At 44.6% G+C, this 22,429-nt stretch overlaps 1 protein-coding gene across 1 annotated transcript in view; it reads right to left on the bottom strand.

Moving 5' to 3' along the window:
• LOC126471281 (uncharacterized) overlaps positions 1–22,202 on the bottom strand; it is an 80,991-nt gene extending 58,789 nt beyond the window's left edge. Inside the window, exon 1 of the mRNA XM_050099400.1 lies at positions 22,070–22,202. Within this exon, the coding sequence (XP_049955357.1) occupies positions 22,070–22,202 (133 nt within the window). The remainder of the gene's footprint in view (positions 1–22,069) is intronic.
• Positions 22,203–22,429: the final 227 nt, after the last annotated feature.

Raw genomic sequence — 22,429 nt, 5'->3', positions numbered from 1 at the left:
AGTGTCCCTGGCAGAGGTGGAATGGCGTGTCATCCCTTCACAAACCTGAGTAAAGGAATCAACGATCAACTTGAACGGATGTCTTGTGACGTCCATCCAGACCAAAAGCAACAAACAATACCGAACAAAATGAAAAAAAACAACAACAAAAGAAGTGGTCAGCGCGACAGAATGTCAGTCCTAAGGGCTGGGTTCGATTCTCGGCTGCATCGGAGATTTTCTCCGCTCAGGGACTGGATGTTGTGTTGTCCTAATCATCATCATTTCATCCCCGTCGACTTGCAAGTCGCCGAAGTCACGTCAAATCGAAAGACTTGCACCCGGCGAACGGTCTAACCGACGAGAGCCCTAGTCACACGACTTCTTTTTTTTTTAATTATTGCAAGTGTCCCCAGCAGAGTTCAAGCTCTCATGAAGGTGAAGGGTGGACACGACCCATATTAATGTCCACTAATAGGTGTACAGATGCTTTTGATCAGATAGCGTAAGTAATCCGTGGTCTCCAGCGGTTCACAACCGAATAATTACATTCAGCTCAGTCTGTTACCTCACTTCTTTTTTACTGCCCGACCACGATATTATTGCACCTGTTCTCTCGTGGCTGTTACCGGAAACACGCAGTGACGTTACACAGAACAATCACGCTAGTGACTAAGAAAAATGCACGCATTGTAAATGATTTTAAAACAAAAATGGCTCTGGCACTATGGGACTTAACATCTATGGTCATCAGTCCCCTAGAACTTAGAACTACTTAAACCTAACTAACCTAAGGACAGCACACAACACCCAGCCATCACGAGGCAGAGAAAATCCCTGACCCCGCCGGGAATCGAACCCGGGAACCCGGGCGTGGGAAGCGAGAACGCTACCGCACGACCACGAGATGCGGGCGATTTTAAAACAGCTGTGCATATAATATCAAATGGTACAACGTGTCTGCCGAAATATCACGATAAAAACTCAAGATAAGACGAACAAATCGCCCTTGCTCTCAGGTGCAAAAATATTTTGGTCAACTGATATCTGTTTACAGGGAATGCAGAACGCGTGCCGTGTTTGCAGGAACAGCGTGTCCACTGACTGATGCCTTTGTGGTTTCAGTATGACAAAACACCAGTATCATTTGCACATAAAGCTAGGGTTTGACATTCATGTTAGTTACTTTTATGTTCCGTGGATCGTCATTGCAACGTCTCGCTGTGGTATGGACCCAGTCAGTTTTACGATTGTAGTACATCTTCTCAACCGAAAATATGGTAACATGTTGATCAGGCACATAATTTCTTGAGGTGTTTTTTTTCGTAATTGGTTTTCTCGAACTATATTAACAGGGACAGTGAAATACGAAGAATAAACAGCAGCCGGCCGCTGTGACCGAGCGGTTCTAGGCGCTTCATTCTGGAACCGCGCGACTGCTACGGTCGCAGGTTCAAATCTTGCCTCGGGCATGGATATGTATGATGTCCTTAGGTTAGTTAGGTTTAAGTACTTCTAAGTCTAGGGGACTGATGACCTCAGATGTTAAGTCCCATAGTGCTCAGAGCCATTTGAACCGTTTTTGAATAAACAGCAATCCAGCAGCAACTCAGTAGTACTGCGTGCTTGGCGGTGGCAGTCAGCACGGGCCAGGGCTGTGCTGCTGCTGCAAGATGATGATGGTGATGATGATGATGATGATGATAATGATGATGTTTGGTTTGTGGGGCGCTCAACTGCTGCGGCTTTAGTACTATTATTCCTCTCGTTTTAGTGTCCCCGTTAACACATATAGATAACGCAGTTATCACACTAAACTATTCTGGGACCGCTCTATCGAACTGGCAGATAAATTTCCGCTTTTTAAAAAAATTGTTTGTAACAGGAAACAAAGCGAAGCTTTCCGTCGACAATGCGTGTCTCATGAAAGATGTAATGAGCACTATTTGTTTGAGCTGACTCCACCTACCCAATGCAAAAACGAAATTGCAAATACCTGCTGAAACACTAGAGAAAATGGGCCAGGCGACTCTTAAGAGCGGCACGAGACATACTCAGAAGTAAATGTATTGTGGCCACACCGAGCTGTGTTTTTTGTTTTTGTTTTTTGAGGATTGGCAACTGAGCCGTAGAGAAGGGGGGAGGGGGAGAGACCAGAGCGAGCATCGCAGGAACGCGTATTACGTAGCAAATTATTACGAGTCGTCATCTTGCGTTGAAAGCGTAGCTAGCCGTGGAGCTAGGAAGAGAACAGATGTCGATTCCCACACCGACAGAGCTGACGCTGGCTGCTTGTGGGCCGAGCGCGCTGTGTACTTGATTAAAGCTGCGTGCAATATGTTACACATAATCTCTATGAATCAGAAGAAGTACTATTAAATATTAACAGATCTCTTTCATACTTAGTATGCCAAAGTCTATGGATAACACAACGACAATGATAAAATTTCGAATCAATAACTTAATACTTTCAGAGGTATAAATTTTTACCTAAAACATATAATAACTGTGCTGGCATTGTGAAAACGAGTTAGGGACCGTAATGTATTCATCTGTAGTATCAACTGAAACTATAACAGTTCGTAATATAATTTTCTAGAATTTTTTTAGTTTCATTACCACAGATTTCTGACGTAGTTAAAGATCATTGGAAAATTTTTATTTCATTGTGATTTTGTTGTGTGAGTGTTTTGGAGAGACTGAGAGAGTGAATGGAGGGTATACATAAAGTGAGAATGTGATGTTTTATTAAAACTACGTAAAAATATGCGTGAGAAAGTTGTGCTGTAGGGAATTGTGACGTTATGTCGGAGTGAAATTAAAATAAATGGCTCCAAGCACTATGGGACTTAACAATGAGGTCATTAACCACCTAGACTTAGAACTACTTAAACCTAACTAACCTAAGGACATCACACACATCCATGCCCGAGGCAGGATTCGAACCGGCGACTGTAGCGCCTAGAACCGCTCGGTCACAGCGGCCGGCTATGTCGGAGTAAGGTTGATTTTGTAAATGGCAGCCAGAAGGGGTGTTGAGTATAAAATTTATTAGTAATTTATTTTGTGGAAATGAATTGTATATTGTTTTCATTAAATTTATTTAATTTCGGAATTACGAAATTTCTAGTCTAAATTACTTGTAGTAATCTGATTGGCTGACATTAGAAATGCTGCGAGTAAAGAAGTGCTCGAGATGATCTGATTAGCTGCTTAACATACTAGCCAATAGGAATTCAGCATTTCCTGCTCGTTTGAGTAGGGCTTTGTGCCTCATATCTATGAGTCGAGAGAGTCGCTCGGGTGCTGTCTTCTGGGAAACACATACGCTAAACCGCGCTGATCAAATTTGTACCAAAATGAAGAAATTCGCGCATTTTGATTGGTCCTCGTGTTGATGAAAAGCGACTATAGTACTATTTTGTGAAAGTCTAAGCTTCGTGAGTGGTTGATTTTAGGAGATATTCGCGTGTGAACATTTCATATCGAACATAAACTCCGCATGAGGTGTTTCGTGCAGATTACGAGACTGTATGGCGAGCACTCTTTTACAAGCAGCCTGGTGTACGACTGAATGCGTTAACTCGCAAGTTATCGTGGGTCAGTAAATGTTTAGGACGTTCAAAAGTCTTGTCGGACTAAATACACTCCTGGAAATGGAAAAAAAGAACACATTGACACCGGTGTGTCAGACCCACCATACTTGCTCCGGACACTGCGAGAGGGCTGTACAAGCAATGATCACACGCACGGCACAGCGGACACCAGGAACCGCGGTGTTGGCCGTCGAATGGCGCTAGCTGCGCAGCATTTGTGCACCGCCGCCGTCAGTGTCAGCCAGTTTGCCGTGGCATACGGAGCTCCATCGCAGTCTTTAACACTGGTAGCATGCCGCGACAGCGTGGACGTGAACCGTATGTGCAGTTGACGGACTTTGAGCGAGGGCGTATAGTGGGCATGCGGGAGGCCGGGTGGACGTACCGCCGAATTGCTCAACACGTGGGGCGTGAGGTCTCCACAGTACATCGATGTTGTCGCCAGTGGTCGGCGGAAGGTGCACGTGCCCGTCGACCTGGGACGGGACCGCAGCGACGCACGGATGCACGCCAAGACCGTAGGATCCTACGCAGTGCCGTAGGGGACCGCACCGCCACTTCCCAGCAAATTAGGGACACTGTTGCTCCTGGGGTATCGGCGAGGACCATTCGCAACCGTCTCCATGAAGCTGGGCTACGGTCCCGCACACCGTTAGGCCGCCTTCCGCTCACGCCCCAACATCGTGCAGCCCGCATCCAGTGGTGTCGCGACAGGCGTGAATGGAGGGACGAATGGAGACGTGTCGTCTTCAGCGATGACAGTCGCTTCTGCCTTGGTGCCAATGATGGTCGTATGCGTGTTTGGCGCCGTGCAGGTGAGCGCCACAATCAGGACTGCATACGACCGAGGCACACAGGGCCAACACCCGGCATCATGGTGTGGGGAGCGATCTCCTACACTGGCCGTACACCACTGGTGATCGTCGAGGGGACACTGAATAGTGCACGGTACATCCAAACCGTCATCGAACCCATCGTTCTACCATTCCTAGACCGGCAAGGGAACTTGCTGTTCCAACAGGACAATGCACATCCGCATGTATCCCGTGCCACCCAACGTGCTCTAGAAGGTGTAAGTCAACTACCCTGGCCAGCAAGATCTCCGGATCTGTCCCCCATTGAGCATGTTTGGGACTGGATGAAGCGGCGTCTCACGCGGTCTGCACATCCAGCACGAACGCTGGTCCAACTGAGGCGCCAGGTGGAAATGGCATGGCAAGCCGTTCCACAGGACTACATCCAGCATCTCTTCGATCGTCTCCATGGGAGAATAGCAGCCTGCATTGCTGCGAAAGGTGGATATACACTGTACTAGTGCCGACATTGTGCATGCTCTGTTGCCTGTGTCTACGTGCCTGTGGTTCTGTCAGTGTGATCATGTGATGTATCTGACCCCAGGAATGTGTCAATAAAGTTTCCCCTTCCTGGGACAATGAATTCACGGTGTTCTTATTTCAATTTCCAGGAGTGTATCTTGTGGTTGCTATCAGGTGTGAACTTATAACAGAGACAATCAGTAAAACTGCATAACTGATGTCGGGATATTAAATACGGACATGACAGCCATTTTCCCTGTTGTAAAGACAATAGACCAACTAAAAGGACTCATGTAAGCCTCCCGAAACGCTCGATAGTTTAACTTCCTGCTACTGCCCGTGGAATGGAGTTATGCGGCCTTTGCCTTGTAGGTATTTAGTCGAATTTTCGTCAACGCTGTTTTTGCCGGCTAAACCAGTATATCATCGCATAGCGAAGGGGCAGACAACCTGAAACCTATTCATGTAGGTGGACTAATAGTTTAATAGATAGTGAGAGAGCAAACCCGCCCCGCCGCACACGGAAGTACTTAAATTCACGTTGCAGTGTCCAGTTGCGTGAAAGATGTCGGTAAGAAGTGCGAGCCACGTGCTGTGACCTGCTTTCTACTCGAGGCAGTAATAACTCCTACCGTAATTTTTTTCACGAAGGTGGTGCGAACAGAACGGGTGTGTTTAATTGGTGTATGGAGTTTACAGGATGTTTATGACGAACTGAGAACTGTGAGACCTTCCACTTTGACTAATGAGTTGGCGCAAAAATCGAGTAAACCGTTCGTGACGACCGTCGATTGACAGTGAATGAAATTTCTGCGATGTTCCCACAATTCTGCCTAACTCTTTATGAGACTCGCAAAGAAACTCTGGGATACCGGAAAAAGTGCGCAGGATGGTTCCCAAAAAAAGCTGATACAGCAACACTAGAAAAATGCGTCAGTAGCGTCCTCGAGTTCCTTGAAATGGAAGGTGAGGACTTTCTGAGCTCTATTGTGACTGTAGATGAAACGTGGATGACTCATTACACGCCTGAGCCAAAAAGACAGTCGTCATAGTGATTTCACACTAATTTCTCATCTGTGAAAAAATTCAGAACTAGAATTTCGGCCAAAAAAATTATGGCCTCTGTGTTTTGAGACCGGAATGCACGATTTTGTTCGAATTTCTGACTCAGGAGAGACCATCAATGCACAACGTAATTCTGAGAACCTAAATACACAAAAGGAGCATTCAGAACAAAAGAAGGGGAATGCCGACGAGAGCAGTGAGCCTGCTGCCTCTCAATGCCCGTCGTCACACAGCCTTCGTCACCATGGCGCTCTCGGACTCATTTGATTGGTGTTTTGAACCACCCCCGTATTCCCCTGACTTGGAGCCTTCAAATTTTCATCTTATGATGACACACACGAATGGACTTAAATTTTCAACCAACGAGCAGGTGCAGAAAGGTTCTGAAGCAGGGTAGGATAACATGCGGTGAATGGGATGGCGATTACGTGGAAAAATAGTAAAAAATAGCCTGTAAATATTTTCTATTTGCAAATACGTTTTTGCTAAAAAAGATCAAGTACACTTATTCTCGGAACATGCCTCTTACACACACACACACACACACACACACACACACACACACACACACACACACACACATATATATATATATATATATATATATATATATATATATATATATACAGGGTGAGTCACCTAACATTACCGCTGGATATATTTCGTAAACCACATGAAATACTGACGAATCGATTCCACAGACCGAACGTGAGGAGAGGGGCTAGTGTAATTGGTTGATACTAACCATAAAAAAATGCACGGAAGTATGTTTTTTAACACAAACCTACGTTTTTTTTAAATGGAACCCCGTTAGTTTTGTTAGCACATCTGAACATACAAACAAATACGTAATCAGTGCCGTTTGTTGCATTGTAAAATGATAATTACATCCGGAGATATTGTAACGTAAGGTTTACGCTTGAGTACCACTCCTCCGCTGTTCGATCGTTAGGTACAGAAGAGACTGGAACAGCACATTACATCCACATGCTAACACCTTTTTATTGGTCTTTTTCACTGACGCACATGTACATTACCATGAGGGGTGAGGTACACGTTCGACTGGCGTTTCATAGGACGTGGAGGACGCATAAATTGGCCAGCCCGTTCTCCTGATCTTACACCTCTGGACTTCTTTCTGTGGGGTACGTTAAAGGAGAATGTGTACCGTGATGTGCCTACAACCCCAGAGGATATGAAACAACGTATTGTGGCAGCCTGCGGCGACATTACACCAGATGTATTGCGGCGTGTACGACATTCATTACGCCAGGGATTGCAATTGTGTGCAGCAAATGATGGCCACCACATTGAACATCTATTGGCCTGACATGTCGGGACACACTCTATTCCACTCCGTAATTGAAAACGGAAACCACGTGCCTACGTGTACCTCACCCCTCATGGTAATGTACATGTGCGTCAGTGAAAAAGACCAATAAAAAGGTTTTAGCAGGTGGACGTAATGTGCTGTTCCAGTCTCTTCTGTACCTAAGGTCCATCACCGTTCCCTTTGGATCCCTACGTAATTCGGTGCTCTCCGATACACCCGACCGAACAGCGGAGGAGTGGTACTCAAGCGTCAACTTTAGGTTACAATATCTCCGGATGTAATTAACATTTTACAATGCAACAAACGGCACTGATTACGTATTTGTTTATATGTTCAGATGTGCTAACAAAACTAACGGGGTTCCATTTAAAAAAAACGTAGGTTTGTGTTAAAAAACATACTTCCGTGCATTTTTTTATGGTTTGTATTAACCAATTACACTAGCCCCTCTCCTCACGTTCGGTCTGTGGAATCGATTCGTCAGTATTTGATGTGGTTTACGAAACATATTCAGCGGTAACGTTAGGTGACTCACCCTATATATATATATATATATATATATATATAGGGTGTTACAAAAAGGTACGGCCAAACTTTCAGGAAACATTCCTCACACACAAATAAAGAAAAGATGCTATGTGGACATGTGTCCGGAAACGCTTAATTTCTATGTTAGAGATCATTTTAGTTTCGTCAGTATGTACTGTACTTCCTCGATTCACCGCCATGATTTCATACTGGATATTGTACCTGTGCTGCTAGGACATGCGCCTTTACAAGTACGACACAACATGTGGTTGATGCAGGATGGAGCTCCTGCACATTTCAGTCGAAGTGTTCACACGCTTCTCAACAACAGATTCGGTGACCGATCGATTGGTAGGGGCGGACCAATTCCATGGCCTCCACGCTCTCCTGACCTCAACCCTCTTGACTTTCATTCATGGGGGCATTTGAAAGCTCTTGTCTACGCAACCCCGGTACCAAATGTAGAGACTCTTCGTGCTCGTATTGTGGACGGCTGTGATACAATACGCCATTCTCCAGGGCTGCATCAGCGCATCAGATATTCCATGCGACGGAGGGTGGATGCATGTATCCACGCTAACGGAGGACATTTTGAACATTTCCTGTAACAAAGTGTTTGAAATCACGCTGGTACGTTCTGTTGCTGTGTGTTTCCATTCCATGATTAATGTGATTTGAAGAGAAGTAATAAAATGAGCTCTAACATGGAAAGTAAGCGTTTCCGGACACATGTCCACATAACATATTTTCTTTCTTTGTGTGGGAGGAATGTTTCCTGAAAGTTTGGCCGTACCTTTTTGTAACACCCTGTATAAGACACAAGTGTCTGCCGCAGTTGTTAGATCGGTTACTGCTGCTACAAAGGCAGGTTATCAAGATTTAAGTGAGGTTGAACGTGGTCTTATAGACGGCGTACGAGCGATGAGAAACAGCATCTCCGAGGTAGCGATGTAGTGGGGATTTTCCCGTGCGGCCACTTCACGAGCGTACCGTGAACATCAGGAGTCTGGTAAAGCATCAAATCTTCGACATCGGTGCAGCCGGAAAAAGATTCTGCAAGAACGGGACCAACGACGACTCAAGAGAATCGTTCATCGTGACAGAACTGCAATCCTTCCGCAGATTGCTGCAGTTTTCAATGCTGGGCCATCAACAAGCAGAACGTGCGAAGCATTCAACGAAACATCACTGATATGGGCTTTCGGAGCCGAAGGATCACTGCTGTACCTTTGATGACTGCACGACACGAAGATTTTTCCTCGCCTGGGCCCCTCAAAACTGACATTGGACTGTCGGTGATTAGAAACATGTTGCCTGGTCAGACGAGTCTCGTTTCAAATTGTATCGAGCAGATGGACGTGTACAGTACGGAGATAACCTCATGAATCCATGGACCCTGCATGTCAGCAGGGGACTGTTCTAGCTGGTGGAGGCTCTGTGATGTTGTGAGGCATGTGCGCCGGCCGGTGTGGCCGGGCGATTCTAGGCGCTTCAGTATGGAACCGCGCGTCCCCTTCGGTCGCAGGTTCGAATCCTGTCTCAGGCATGGATGTGTGTGATGCCCATAGGTTAATTAGGTTTAAGTGGTTCTAAGTTCTAGGGGACTGATGACCTCAGAAGTTAAGTCCCATAGTGCTCAGAGTCATTTGAACCATTTTGAACTGGAACTGATCGGCTGTCGTACCACCTCCATTTAATAGACGCTGCTCATGCATGGTTGTTTACATCATTGTGTGGGTTTAGTGACATCTCTGAACAGTCAAAGGGACTGTGTCTGTGATAAAATATTCACAGTCAACGTCTATCTTCAGAAGTTCTGGGAACTGCGGTGATGCAAAACTTTTTTTGATGTGTAGATAAGAGCCTGAACTGGAAGTCATATGTTACAAATCTTAAACGACTTAGCCCTGCAGTACTTGCTTTATGGATAACATATTTTGGAGATAAAATGTAATAATTGACTTACTTTTCCCATTTTCATTCACTAATGTGTTATGGCATCTTATTCTAGGGTAACTCGTAATTAGGGAATAAGTGTATGTTGCACAGTAGCGTAAAATACGGATTATGTATGGTGTCCACTCTGGCATTTGTTTAAACAGTTGGGCATAGTAGTAACAGTCTCACACTTCGTTTACTCACTTATGAAGTTTGTTGTCAACAATTACCCACAGTTTTAAAACAACACTAACTCTCTTAAATATATTACTAGAAGAAGAAATGATTTACTCTACACATCACACAGCCTTAGTACGGCACAGAAAGAAGTGAAGTATGTAGCCATAGAAATCTTTGAGCACCTACCCCGTGACCTAAAGGATTTAATGGATAATAAAATTAACTTCAAACACAAATTGAAAAAAATGTCTGTTTGACAATTCCTAGTCCACAGAAAAATTTCCGATCCTGTCGGGGTATCGTTTTGTGTGTATGTGTGTGTGTGTGTGTGTGTATGTGTGTGTGTGTGTGTGTGAAATGCGTTTAAAAGTTTATATATACTGGGTGACAGTTACAGAACAATATGAAATAAAATCGTCATAACTTCTGAGCGATTTGCGTTAGGACGGTCAAACTGCGTGTTTGGCCATGGGTCATGATGAGAATTGTATGGCTTGGTTTAGCCACGAGGCCTACTTTCATTTGATTGGGTTTGTCAATAAACAAAAAAATTGCGCATTTGGGGGACTGAGATTCCGCATTTCGCGATCGAGAAGTCTCTTCACCCTCAACGTGTGACTGTGTGGTGTACAATGTACAGTCACTGAATAACTGATGCGATACTCCTTGATGGCACAGTGACTAGCGAATGGTACCTGAAGGTTTTGGAAGACGATTTCATCCCCATTATCCAAAGCGACCCTGATTTCAACAAGATGTGGCTCATGCAAGACGGAGCTCGACCCCATCGGAGCAGGAGAGTTTTTGATGTATTGGAGGAGTATTTTGGGGACCGCATTCTGACTTGGGGTACCTAGAGGCCACTGGCATGCGCCTCGGTTAGCCGCCATATTCTCCGGATCTGTGACTCTATTTTGTAGGGCTACATTAAAGACAAAGTGTGCAGCAATAACCGCAAAACATTGCTGAGCTGAAAACAGCAATTCAGGAGGTCATCGGCAGCCCCAATGTTTCGACACTTCAACAGGTCTATTCGTCTGCGCCACATCATCGCGCATGATGGCAGGCATACCGAACGTGTCATAACCTAAATCCGAATATCTATAGTGACATCTACATGTTGAATAGCGTGTGTGCATGCGTAGTTTGTAACTAACTTTCGTTTTCCTTCGTGTAGTTCAATAATTGTCACCATATATATACTGAAGAGCCAAAGAAACTGGTACACCTGACTAATATCGTGTAGAGCCCCGGCGAGCACGCAGAAGTGCCGCAACTCGACGTGGCATGTGCTCGACTAATGTCTGAAGAAGTGCTGGAGGGACCTGGCACCATCAATTCTACAGGGCTGTCCATACATCCGTAAGAGTATGAGGGGGTGGAGATCTCATCTGAACAGCACGTTGCAAGGCATGAAAGATACGCTCAATAATGTTCATGTCTAGGGAGATTAGTGGCCAGCGAAAGTGTTTAGGCTCAGAAGAGTGTTCCTGGAGGCACTCTGTAGCAATTCTGGACATGTGGGGTGTCGCATTGTCCCAGTGGAACTGCCCAAGTCTGTCGGAATGCACAATGGACATGAATGGATGCAGGTGAACAGACAGGATGCTTACGTATGTATCACCTATCAGGCTCGTATCTAGACGTGTCAGGGGTCCCATATCACTCTAACTGCACATGCCTCAAATGGTTCAAATGTCTCTGAGCACTATGGCAGTTTGGAATTCCTATGTGGTGGTCTGGATAGATGTCTGTCTGCCTATTACACATTACGACCCTCTTCAACTGTCGGCAGTCTCTGTCAGTCGACAGACGAGGTCAGCCTGTACGCTTTTGTGATGTACGTGTCCCTTCACGATTCCACTTCACTATCACATCGGAAACAGTGGACCTAGGTATGTTTACGAGTGTGGAAATCTCGCGTACTGAAGTATGACAAAAGTGACACCCAATCACCTGACCACGTTCGAAGTCCGTGAGTTCCGCGGAGTGCCCCATTCTGCTGTCTCACGATGTCTAATGACTACTGAGATCGCTGATATGGAATACCTGGCAGTAGGTGGCAGCACAATGCACATAATATGAAAAACGTATGTTTTTGGGGGTGTCCGGATACTTTTTATCACATAGTGTACCTGCAGAAACCACCGCAAAAGTGCTAATAGTTGCCCATGCAGTATTTTTTCTTATTTTTAGTATAGATACTCTCTGTTAGTCACCTATTAAGCAACTGGAGCCGGCCGGAGTGACCAAGGGGTTCTAGGCACTTCAGTCTGGAACCGCACGACAGCTTCGGTCGCAGGTTCGTATCCTGCCTCGGGTATGGATGTGTGTGATGTCCTTAGGTTAGTTAGGTTTAAGTAGTTCTAAGTTTTAGGGGAGTGATGACATCAGATGTTAAGTCCCATAGTGCTCAGAGCCGTTTGAAGCAATTGGACAACAATGGGTTGTCCACAGTCCAGTTTCATGGCCAACATGGACGTCTACATTAGACCATGTCGAGATCTCAGTTTACGAGAGTCTAATTGATAATGTCGTGGGCCTGGTAGTTAGGACACTAGGCTACCTACGACGGTCAATGATACATCATAGTAGTCTGTCAAATGGTTCAAATGGCTCTGAGCACTTTGGGACTTAACTACTGAGGTCCCCTAGAACTTAGAACTACTTAAACCTAACTAACCTAAGGACATCACACACATCCATGCCCGAGGCAGGATTCGAACCTGCGACCGTAGCGGTCACGCGGTTCCAAACTGACGCGCTTAGAATTGCACGGCCACACCGGCCGGCAGTCTGTCAAAACTATGATGGACGGCATCTTGTTAAATGATTCAAAGAAACACTGGAGTGAAGAATCAGAAGGTTTGTTGAGGAGAGTTGCAACAAAGACGTAGGCCTACATATTTTGCTCAAGAACGGTTACATTACTTACATACATTGAGGTGGTAAAAGTTATGGGATAGCGACTTGAAGCTATACAGATGGCGGTAGTATCGCGTGCTCATCATATAAAAGGGCAGTGCATTGGCAGGGTTGTCATTAGTGCTCAGGTCACGGATGTGAATAGGTTTCCGGCGAGATTATGGTCGGACGAGGGGAATCAACAGACTTTGAACGCATTGGACATTCCGTTTCGGAAATCGTTGGGGAACTCAATATTCCGAGATCCACAGTGTAAAGATTGTACTGCGAATGACAAACTTCAGGCATTTTCTCTTACCACAGACAGCATAGTGGCCCACTGTCTTCACTTAACGACCGAGAGCAGTGGCGTTTGCTTAGAGTTGTCAGTGCTAACAGACAAGCAACAATGCGTGAAATAAGCACAGAAATCTATTTGGAACGTACGACGAACGTATCCGTTAGGACAGAGCGGCGGAATTTAGCGTTAATGGGCTGTGGCAGCAGACGAATGATGCGAGTGCCTTTGCTAACAGCACGACATTGCCTGCAGCGCCTCTCTTGAGCTCGTTACGATATCGGTTGGACCATAGACGACTGGAAAACCCTGGCCTGGTCAGGTAAGCTCCGATTTCAATTAGTAAGAGCTGATGGTGTGGTTCGAGTGTGGCGCAGACTCCACGAAGCCATGGACCTAAATTATCAACAAGGCAACAAAGCATTGTGCAAGCTGGTGGTGGCTCCATAGTGGTGTACGCTGTGTTCACATGGAATGGACTCGGTCCCCTGGTGAAGCTGAACCGATCACTGTCTGGAAATGTTTATGTTCGACTACTTAGAGTAGTACTTATTCATGTACTTCATGTCCCTAGACAACGATCGAATTTTTATGGATGACAACACTGGGCCATAATTGTTCGTAATTAGTTTGAAGAACATTCTAGACAACTCGAGCTAATGATCTGGCCAACCAGATCGCCCGACATGAATTCCATCGACCATTTATGGGACATAATCGAGAAGTCATTTTGTGCACAAACTCCTACACCAGCAACACTTTCGCAATTCTGGAAGTCTACAGAAGCAGCGTGGCTCAGCAGCTCTGCAGGAGGCTTCCAATGACTTTTCGAGTCCTTGGCCCGTTGAGTTGCTGCACTACGTCGGACAAAAGGAGGTCCGACACGATATTAGATGGTATCCCATGAATTTTGGCACCACAGTGTAATTTGTTTCGAAACCCGCCAGGATAGCCGAGAGCGCTAACGCACTGCTTACTGGACTCGGGTAGGGACGCCGGACCTGGATCGAATCGGCCCGGCGGATTAACGACGAGGTCCGATGTGCCGGCCAGCCTGGATGTGGTTTTTAGGCGGTTTTCCACATCCTACTAGGTGAATACCGGGCTGGTCCCCACGTTCCGCCTCAGTTACACGAGTCGCAGACATTTGAAACACATTCACACTATTTCACGAATTACACTAGACACAGACAGCTGGGGTACATTAATTCCTTCCCAGGGGGTATGGGGTGGCGGCAGGAAGCACCCCAAACAATTAACCATGCCAAATCCGTACTGAACCCTGCCGACCCTGCGGACAATACGGGATGAAGGCAGTAGCAAAAGAAAGAAAAAAAAGAAAGAAAGTATAATTTGTTTCGTAAATTTTGATTATTTGGCGCTGTATCCACGATATTATAGTCGTAAAATACTAGTGACTTGACGAGTAATTAATTATTACTGTACACTCCATCTGACTTCGTCCCAGGAGCATTAAGTATCTAGTATATAAACACCAAATCATTTGGTAACGAGCCTCTGGGGACCCTGAACTCCCCGTAATAACGTACTCAGCAAACAGATCTGAACAACCTCTACTAGTTATTCTGCAACGTTCATATGCGCTCTATCGACGCACGAAACTTCTAATGCAACTCCACTTCTCTCCCAACAACTTGCTAACATAAACATAGTCTCGTTATTCTAGTTTAAAATTCGAACCATCCACCATCACAAACTTATGGTCGTCGTCGTGAATAGTATATGGCAGCTTTATTACTAAAAATTAATTTGTGTTGATAATGGATTTAAGAAAGAATTCATTCTCAAACTGCAGGAAACATTAAATGCCATATTATATTAAACATACTAACACACCGCGGAACACAAACCGCTAGACTCCACAGCTGTCTACCCACTGACTGAATTAAGTGTTACTTCCTTTTTAAGTAAGGTATATGTTTTATTCTGGAAAATGCTTCTGACATGCATGCATCCTCTACTGAAGTCCTGTCAACCTAATTTCAACGAAACAATGGGCACTGTCTACTGAACTGGAATAGTTTGCAGTACTCATGCACTGCCACAATTTGCTGTTACATTAAGTTCTCTGTCCTCTAAATTATAATAACGTATCTGGATTGGCCGTAAATTTTGCTGTGATCCACGTTGATGAACCTGAACTTCGCAATGAAAAGCCGAGATTCTGCATTCCAAATAATTAAAAAATTAATTCGTATTCGTCTCTTAACTTCCACATAATCAGCTGGAAAATTGATTATAAACACGCAAGCAATATATTAATAATCATCTTTCAAAGTCGGCGTCCGGATTCGGAGTTAAAAACAATTGTTACTTAGTTCTTTCACTATTAATTCAGTACCACGTAAAATAGTCTTGCTCCTAAATGTACAGGATGTACGATAATAGCGAAAGCTGATAATAGAAGCAAGAACGTTATAGTAAACAAGGATCAGCAAACGAGCCGTTGCGAATCTGTGGTTGGGAGCCGCCACAGACCTCATTGTGAAATATTATTCTAGCTAGTATAAATTTATTCTAAAAGTAAATTTTTCGATTAAGTCCCCATGTAGCTAGACTCAAATGTCGCCCATGGCTGGGAAATGTAGCACGGCATCGCCATGTTTTGCTGCTGATGTAAGAGGACGTCTGACGCGCCATTATGGTCCGAGATGGAAAGGTCGAGCAGGGCCTGTACATCGGTCCCCTAGTTCAGCTGACCTCAGGCCTCTGAATTTTTCCGTCTAGAACCATCTCAAAAGTTAAGTGAAAACCGCTCCCGCTGATACGGTTCAAGAACCGGAGCAGTGAATTTTATAGTCTTTTCAATATTTAAGAAATGATCCGGGTGTGTTTGAAAGAACTTGTAATCCACTACAGTGACTAGTGCCGTATTACATTCAAGTGCGAGGACGACACGTCGAACACCTCCTTTGTACCATAAACTGTATGTTGTATAACGTGAAGGAGTAGTATTGTATTTCATGTCAGGGTAGACCCCTGGTGATATTCGAGCCCAATTTGCGGCGAATTTAACTCAAAAGTTTACATTTAAGAAATTTTGTACTAACGAAGGCAATATTACATACTGAAATTAGTGGCGGGTAGCAACCACAATTTCGCAGTTAATCACGCTAACAACTCTTTTGCAGACTCATGTTTACTGATACGTTCTCGCTTCTATTGCCGTATGCTTTCACTCTTATCAGTTTTCGCTATTGATTATGATTTTACCGCTACACTCCGCAAGCCACCTTATGGTGTGTGGTCGGAGGTTCGGGTCCTCCCTCGGGCGCATGTGTGTGTGTGTGTGTGTGTGTGTGTGTGTGTGTGTGTGTGTGTGTGTGTGTGTGTATGTGTGTGTGTTGACCTTAGCATAAGTTTGTTCAAGTTAAATTAAATTGTGTGTAAGCCTAGGGACGGATGACCTCAGCAGTTTGACCCCATAGGAACTTACCACAAATTTCCAATTTGCGTATCGCATTATTGGCCTAGAGTTCTCTTCTGGATAGTTCGGCTACCTGGTGCAACTCTTTTTTATTTGAAGCCTCTTCGGCGACATGAGCGTCGTTGATAATGACAATACACGCAACCGAGCAAAGAAAGTCCTCGACCGTCCGGGAATCGAACCCGGGGTCCGTTGATCTAGCGCTAGCAACGTTAACTCTACCCCTTTGTCCTGTTCTAGTCACAAACGGTTAACGGGTAGAACGATTGCTGTTAAGCTTCTGAATGGGCTACGATCTCTCTGATATTTATCTTGATGGTCTTTTCGAGGGATATATGTAGAAGGAAGCAATATATCGGTTGACACTTCTAGAAACGAACGCTTTCGGAATTATCAATAAACCACAGTGTGATACAGAACGGCTCTCTTACGGCGTCTGCTACCGGAGTTCACTGGGCACCTCTGTGACATTTCTGCGCTTACTAAATGAACCTGTTACGAATTGTGCTGCTCTTTTTTGGGTCTTCTCTATTTCAAATGGTTCAAATGGCTCTGAGCACTATGGGACTCAACTGCTGAGGTCATTAGTCCCCTAGAACTTAGAACTAGTTAAACCTAACTAACCTAAGGACATCACAAACATCCATGCCCGAGGCAGGATTCGAACCTGCGACCGTAGCGGTCTTGCGGTTCCAGACTGCAGCGCCTTTAACCGCACGGCCACTTCGGCCGGCCTTCTCTATTTCCTCTATCAGTCCTATCTAGTATGGATCCCAGAGAGCTGAGGAATATTCAAGTAACGATAGAACGAGGGTTTTGTAAGCTACATCTTTTGTTGAGGATTACATTTTCTGAGGATTCTACCAACGAATCTCAGTCTGGCGTCTGCCTTACCAGCGATTAATTCTATGTGGTCGTTCCTGTTGAAACTGCTCCGTGCGGATACTCATAGGAATTTTCTGTTTTCTGTTTCCAGTTGTTGTTCTGTGACCAGGTAATCATGCAATAACCGGTCTTTCTGTCATGTATATGGCAAGGAAAGCATTTCTGAAGAAGAGAAATTTGTTAACATCGAGTATAGATTTAAGTGTCAGGAAGTCGTTTCTGAAAGTATTTGTGTGGAGTGTAGCCATGTATGGAAGTAGAACATGGACGATAAATAGTTTGGACAAGAAGAGAATAGAAGCTTTCGAAATGTGATGCTACAGAAGAATGCTGACGATTAGATGGGTAGATCACATAACTAATCAGGAGGTATTGAATGGAATTGGGGAGAAGAGGAGTTTGTGGCACAACTTGACTAGAAGAAGGGATCGGTTGGTAGGACATGTTCTGAGGCATCAAGGGATCACCAATTTAGTATTGGATGGCAGCGTGGAGGGCAAAAGTCGTAGAGGGAGACCAAGAAATGAATACACTAAGCAGATTCAGAAGGATGTAGGTTGCAGCAGGTACTGGGAGATGAAGAAGCTTGCACAGGATAGAGTAGCATGGAGAGCTGCATCAAACCAGCCTCAGGACTGAAGACCACAACAACAACAATATATGCAATACGTTAAATTTGTTTACGTTGTGGGTCAATTGCCACTCCATGCACCTAGCGTCGATCCATTGCAGGTTTTCCTGCATTTCGTGACAATTTTCTAGCATCGCGACTTCTCAGTATACAACAGCATCATCCACGAAAAACCTCAAAGAACGTCTAGCATTATCTACTGGGTCATTTACATATAATGTGAAGAATAATGGTCCTGTAACACTGCTTTGGAGATGCCCGAAGTTATTTTTAAGTCTGAAGACTGCTCTCCGTTGACAATGAAACGCTGTGTTCTGTTTGCTAGAAACTCATCAATCCAGTCATATAGCTGGTCTGATTTTCCGTATGCTCATGCTTTGTTCATTAGGTGTCAGCGCAGAAAGCTGGGTTTCACAGGATCTTTGTTTGCGGAACCCATGTTGATTTCTACAGCGGATATTTTCGGTCTCCAGAAATGTCATGAAATGAAATGAAATAATCGTGTGGCATTGATGGCCAGGAGGCCTCATCTGGGGAAGCTCGACGGCAGAGTTGCGAGTCTTATTTCAGGCAATGCAACATTGGGCGACTTGCGTGTCGGTGATGCTGAAATGATGATACGATACCCAGTCCACTAGCGGAGAAAATCTCCATCCCGGTCGGAAATCGAACCCGGACCCGCTGCATGGTAGGTAAACACGTTACCACTCAGCTAAGCAGGCGGACAGAGATGTCATAATACGTGAGCATAAAACACGTTCCACGATTCTACAACAGACCGGCGTCAAAGTATAGGCCTGTATTTTTGCGAGTCTGTTCGACGACCCTTGCTGGCCTGCGCTTCTTTTCTATCATTAGGAACGTTTCGCACCTCCACGGAGCTGCAATTCACTGCAGGTGCAAGTTCTTTCTCATACTCTGTGTAGAATCGTATTGGTATCCCGTCAGGTCCAGTGGCCTTTCCTCTGTTGAGCGACTTCAGCTGGTTTTCTGTCCCGTGGTCATTTAATACGACGATTTAAAGGAGGAAGTATAGTGCGGTCTTCATTTGTAACACTGTTTTAGGAAAAGACGTTTAGTATTTCGGCCTTTTCTACATCGTCCTCCGTTTCAATGCTATTACGGTCACAAACTGTCTAAGACACACAGATGGCTTCGATCCGTTTACTGATTTAACATAAGTCTAAATTTTGATAAGACTTAAAGAATATCCATATTAACCCTTAAGCATTTCTCAAGCTTATTAATCCTGTAATGTATATTACGAAACAACTCGTGAATTGTCACGTATTTCCTGACCAGATATTCCCCAGGCTCTCCCAGAGTTTATATACATGGCAACGATCTGTATAAACAGTTGAGTAGATGTAAACAACAGGTTATACAGCGTGTTACAAAAAGGTACGGCCAAACTTTCAGCAAACATTCCTCACACACAAAGAAAGAAAATATGTTATGTGGACATGTGTCCGGAAACGCTTACTTTCCATGTTAGAGCTCATTTTATTACTTCTCTTCAAATCACATTAATCATGGAATGGAAACACACAGCAACAGAACGTACCAGCGTGATTTCAAACACTTTGTTACAGGAAATGTTCAAAATGTCCTCCGTTAGCGAGGATACATGCATCCACCCTCCGTCGCATGGAATCCCTGATGCGCTGATGCAGCCCTGGAAAATGGTGTATTGTATCACAGCCGTCCACAATACCAGCACGAAGAGTCTCTACATTTGATACCGGGGTTGCGTAGACAAGAGCTTTCAAATGCCCCCATAAATGAAAGTCAAGAGGGTTGAGGTCAGGAGAGCGTGGAGGCCATGGAATTGGTCTGCCTCTGCCAATCCATCGGTCACCGAATCTGTTGTTGAGAAGCGTACGAACACTTCGACTGAAATGTGCAGGAGCTCCATCGCGCATGAACCACATGTTGTGTCGTACTTGTAAAGGCACATGTTCTAGCAGAACAGGTAGAGTATCCCGTATGAAATCATGATAACGTGCTACATTGAGCGTAGGTGGACGAAACTAAAATGAGCTCTAACATGGAAATTAAGCGTTTCCGGACACATGTCCACATAACATCTTTTCTTTATTTGTGTGTGGGGAATGTTTCCTGAAAGTTTGGCCGTACCTTTTTGTAACACCCTGTATACGTCTTTGATATACGGTATCGTTAAAACCTGTAACATCGCTGCCACAGTTCATACACCGCTAAAAACGCACCGACACATAGCATGAATAACAAACCTCACCACAATCACTGAATTTCAACGGATCAACGGACGATGGTGAAATATACCGGTCATGCAAAATTTTATAGTTAGCCGAATGCCGGGCCCGTTTCTCATCTCCGGCTCAGTATCATGATACACAAAAACAGTTAAAATACGATCTGCATAGTTAACATACTTCACAGATGGGTGACGTACCACAACCTCAGTGCCTTTGGGTAAGTGAAAATTGACAGGACCCCCACAGAACTGAGTAAAGCATACAGGAAAATAGCAGATAATAAGCTTAGCATTACTGTGAGAGATCGGTGTGTTATTGGTGGCCACGTGTGTGATGGACACAGCTATTCTCACGATTTTGGTGGTCATAATCTCGCTATGAGGTATGTGGTTTATCTGTAAATCGACAGCTTACAGTCATGGTGAATACGTTTTTCATCTATGCAGAAACACGTCTGCTATGTACGCGTATTAAGAATAACTTGAAGAGATCTTACAAGAAGCGCGTTTGACACTTTTACCAACGAAAGTACAAATCTGTCCAGATAGCAAATGCGTCAAAAAATGGCTCTGCTAAACTAAGGACATCACACACATCCATGCCCGAGGCAGGATTCGAACCTGCGACCGCAGCGGTCGCGCGGTTCCAGACTGTAGCGCCTAGAACCGCTCGGCCACTTAAGCTGGCGCTGGCAAATGCGTATTAGTTATATGTGATAACAATACTGATGCTTGCGTGTTTAACTTCATGTCAAGGCAGTCATGTGTAATGCATTAGAAAGCAAGAACGATGTGAACTCAAGATGGTGTGAACTCGAGAACATCCTGCAGAAGCCTGTTTAGGTAACTAGGGATACTAACTACTGCTTCCCAATATATTTATTCTTTAATTAAATTTGTCATTAAAAACTTATCACTTTTTCAAACCAACAGCTCAAATTCATGGGATCAATACTAGAAATAAGAATAATCTTCACAAGGATTTAAAGTCACTTAGTCTTGTACAAAGAGGTGTGCATTATTCAGGAACACACATTGTCAATAACTTGCCAGCAGCCATAAAAAGCTTAACAACCAAAGTACAATCTAACTTCTGCACCATTTCAGAGCAGTAATGTGTTCATTGTAAATAAGTATTATAGTAGTTGTATTATACGTTTATTACCTTATAAATAAATAAATAAAACTTTTTTATTTTAAATTCAGTGCATTAGTATTTGTAAAATGATCCTTTCATATAGTGTTCATTAAAAAATGACGATCATTCCACTTGGGACCTGTGGAATGGTACATTAGCTTATTTGTTTGAGTTGTAAATATTTGTCATGTATTGTTGTTTTTCTGCCATGTTCTACATCCTGGAAGACCTCCTCACTACGGATCAATTGGAATGAAAGTATATCTAATCTAATCTAGAAGTTATAACAATTTTTTTGACCAGTAGGGACATATTGTCATTATAAAGTACGTTACACGAATTTGTATAATTTTTAATGTTTTTTCAATTTGCTATTGGTATTGCGGTCTGTTTTGTTTATAATTACAAGGTGCCAGAAGAAGGTCCACGTATAGACCGAAATTTAATAGCGACTTAATAAAGTTTATGACAGCAGCTGGTGATACGTCTTTAATGAAAAGTGAAATAATTATCTAATCAGGTGTAGGCGATTGCCCTTAGTCAGCGGGATAGACTTCTGAGAGGAAGAAGAGACCCAGTAAAGGAGAGGCTAACCTCGAGCGAGTGCCGTTCCACCGGCGGTGAGTCCGCTTGCCGGCCCGTCAGAGTCGGACGCAGCAGGCGCGGCGTCGGCGGAGAGCGCCAGGGCGATCCCCACACTCAGACACAGCCAGCCGCTGGGCCGCATGCCGTCCTTCTGCCTGCGTGACCACTCGCGCTCCGCTTCCCCCAGTCTAACCCACTTCTTCGCGGACCGCGCTGCTACGGCCAGTTCCCGCGCGTAACCGTAAACTCGAGATCGGCCTTCTGCCGGCCGCCGGAAGTGGTTTCCTGCACGCGATTGCCGAAAAGCGGCGGCTATCTCGGCCAATTCTGCCTCCTCCTTCACATGCGACTCGTTATAAAATACGCTAC

The sequence above is a fragment of the Schistocerca serialis genome, chromosome 3 (genome assembly GCF_023864345.2).
Source record: "Schistocerca serialis cubense isolate TAMUIC-IGC-003099 chromosome 3, iqSchSeri2.2, whole genome shotgun sequence".
In the NCBI taxonomy this organism is placed as follows: Eukaryota; Metazoa; Arthropoda; class Insecta; order Orthoptera; family Acrididae; genus Schistocerca; species Schistocerca serialis.
The sequence above is the reverse complement of the archived record's forward strand: the minus strand, read 5'-3'. Positions and strand labels throughout refer to the sequence as shown.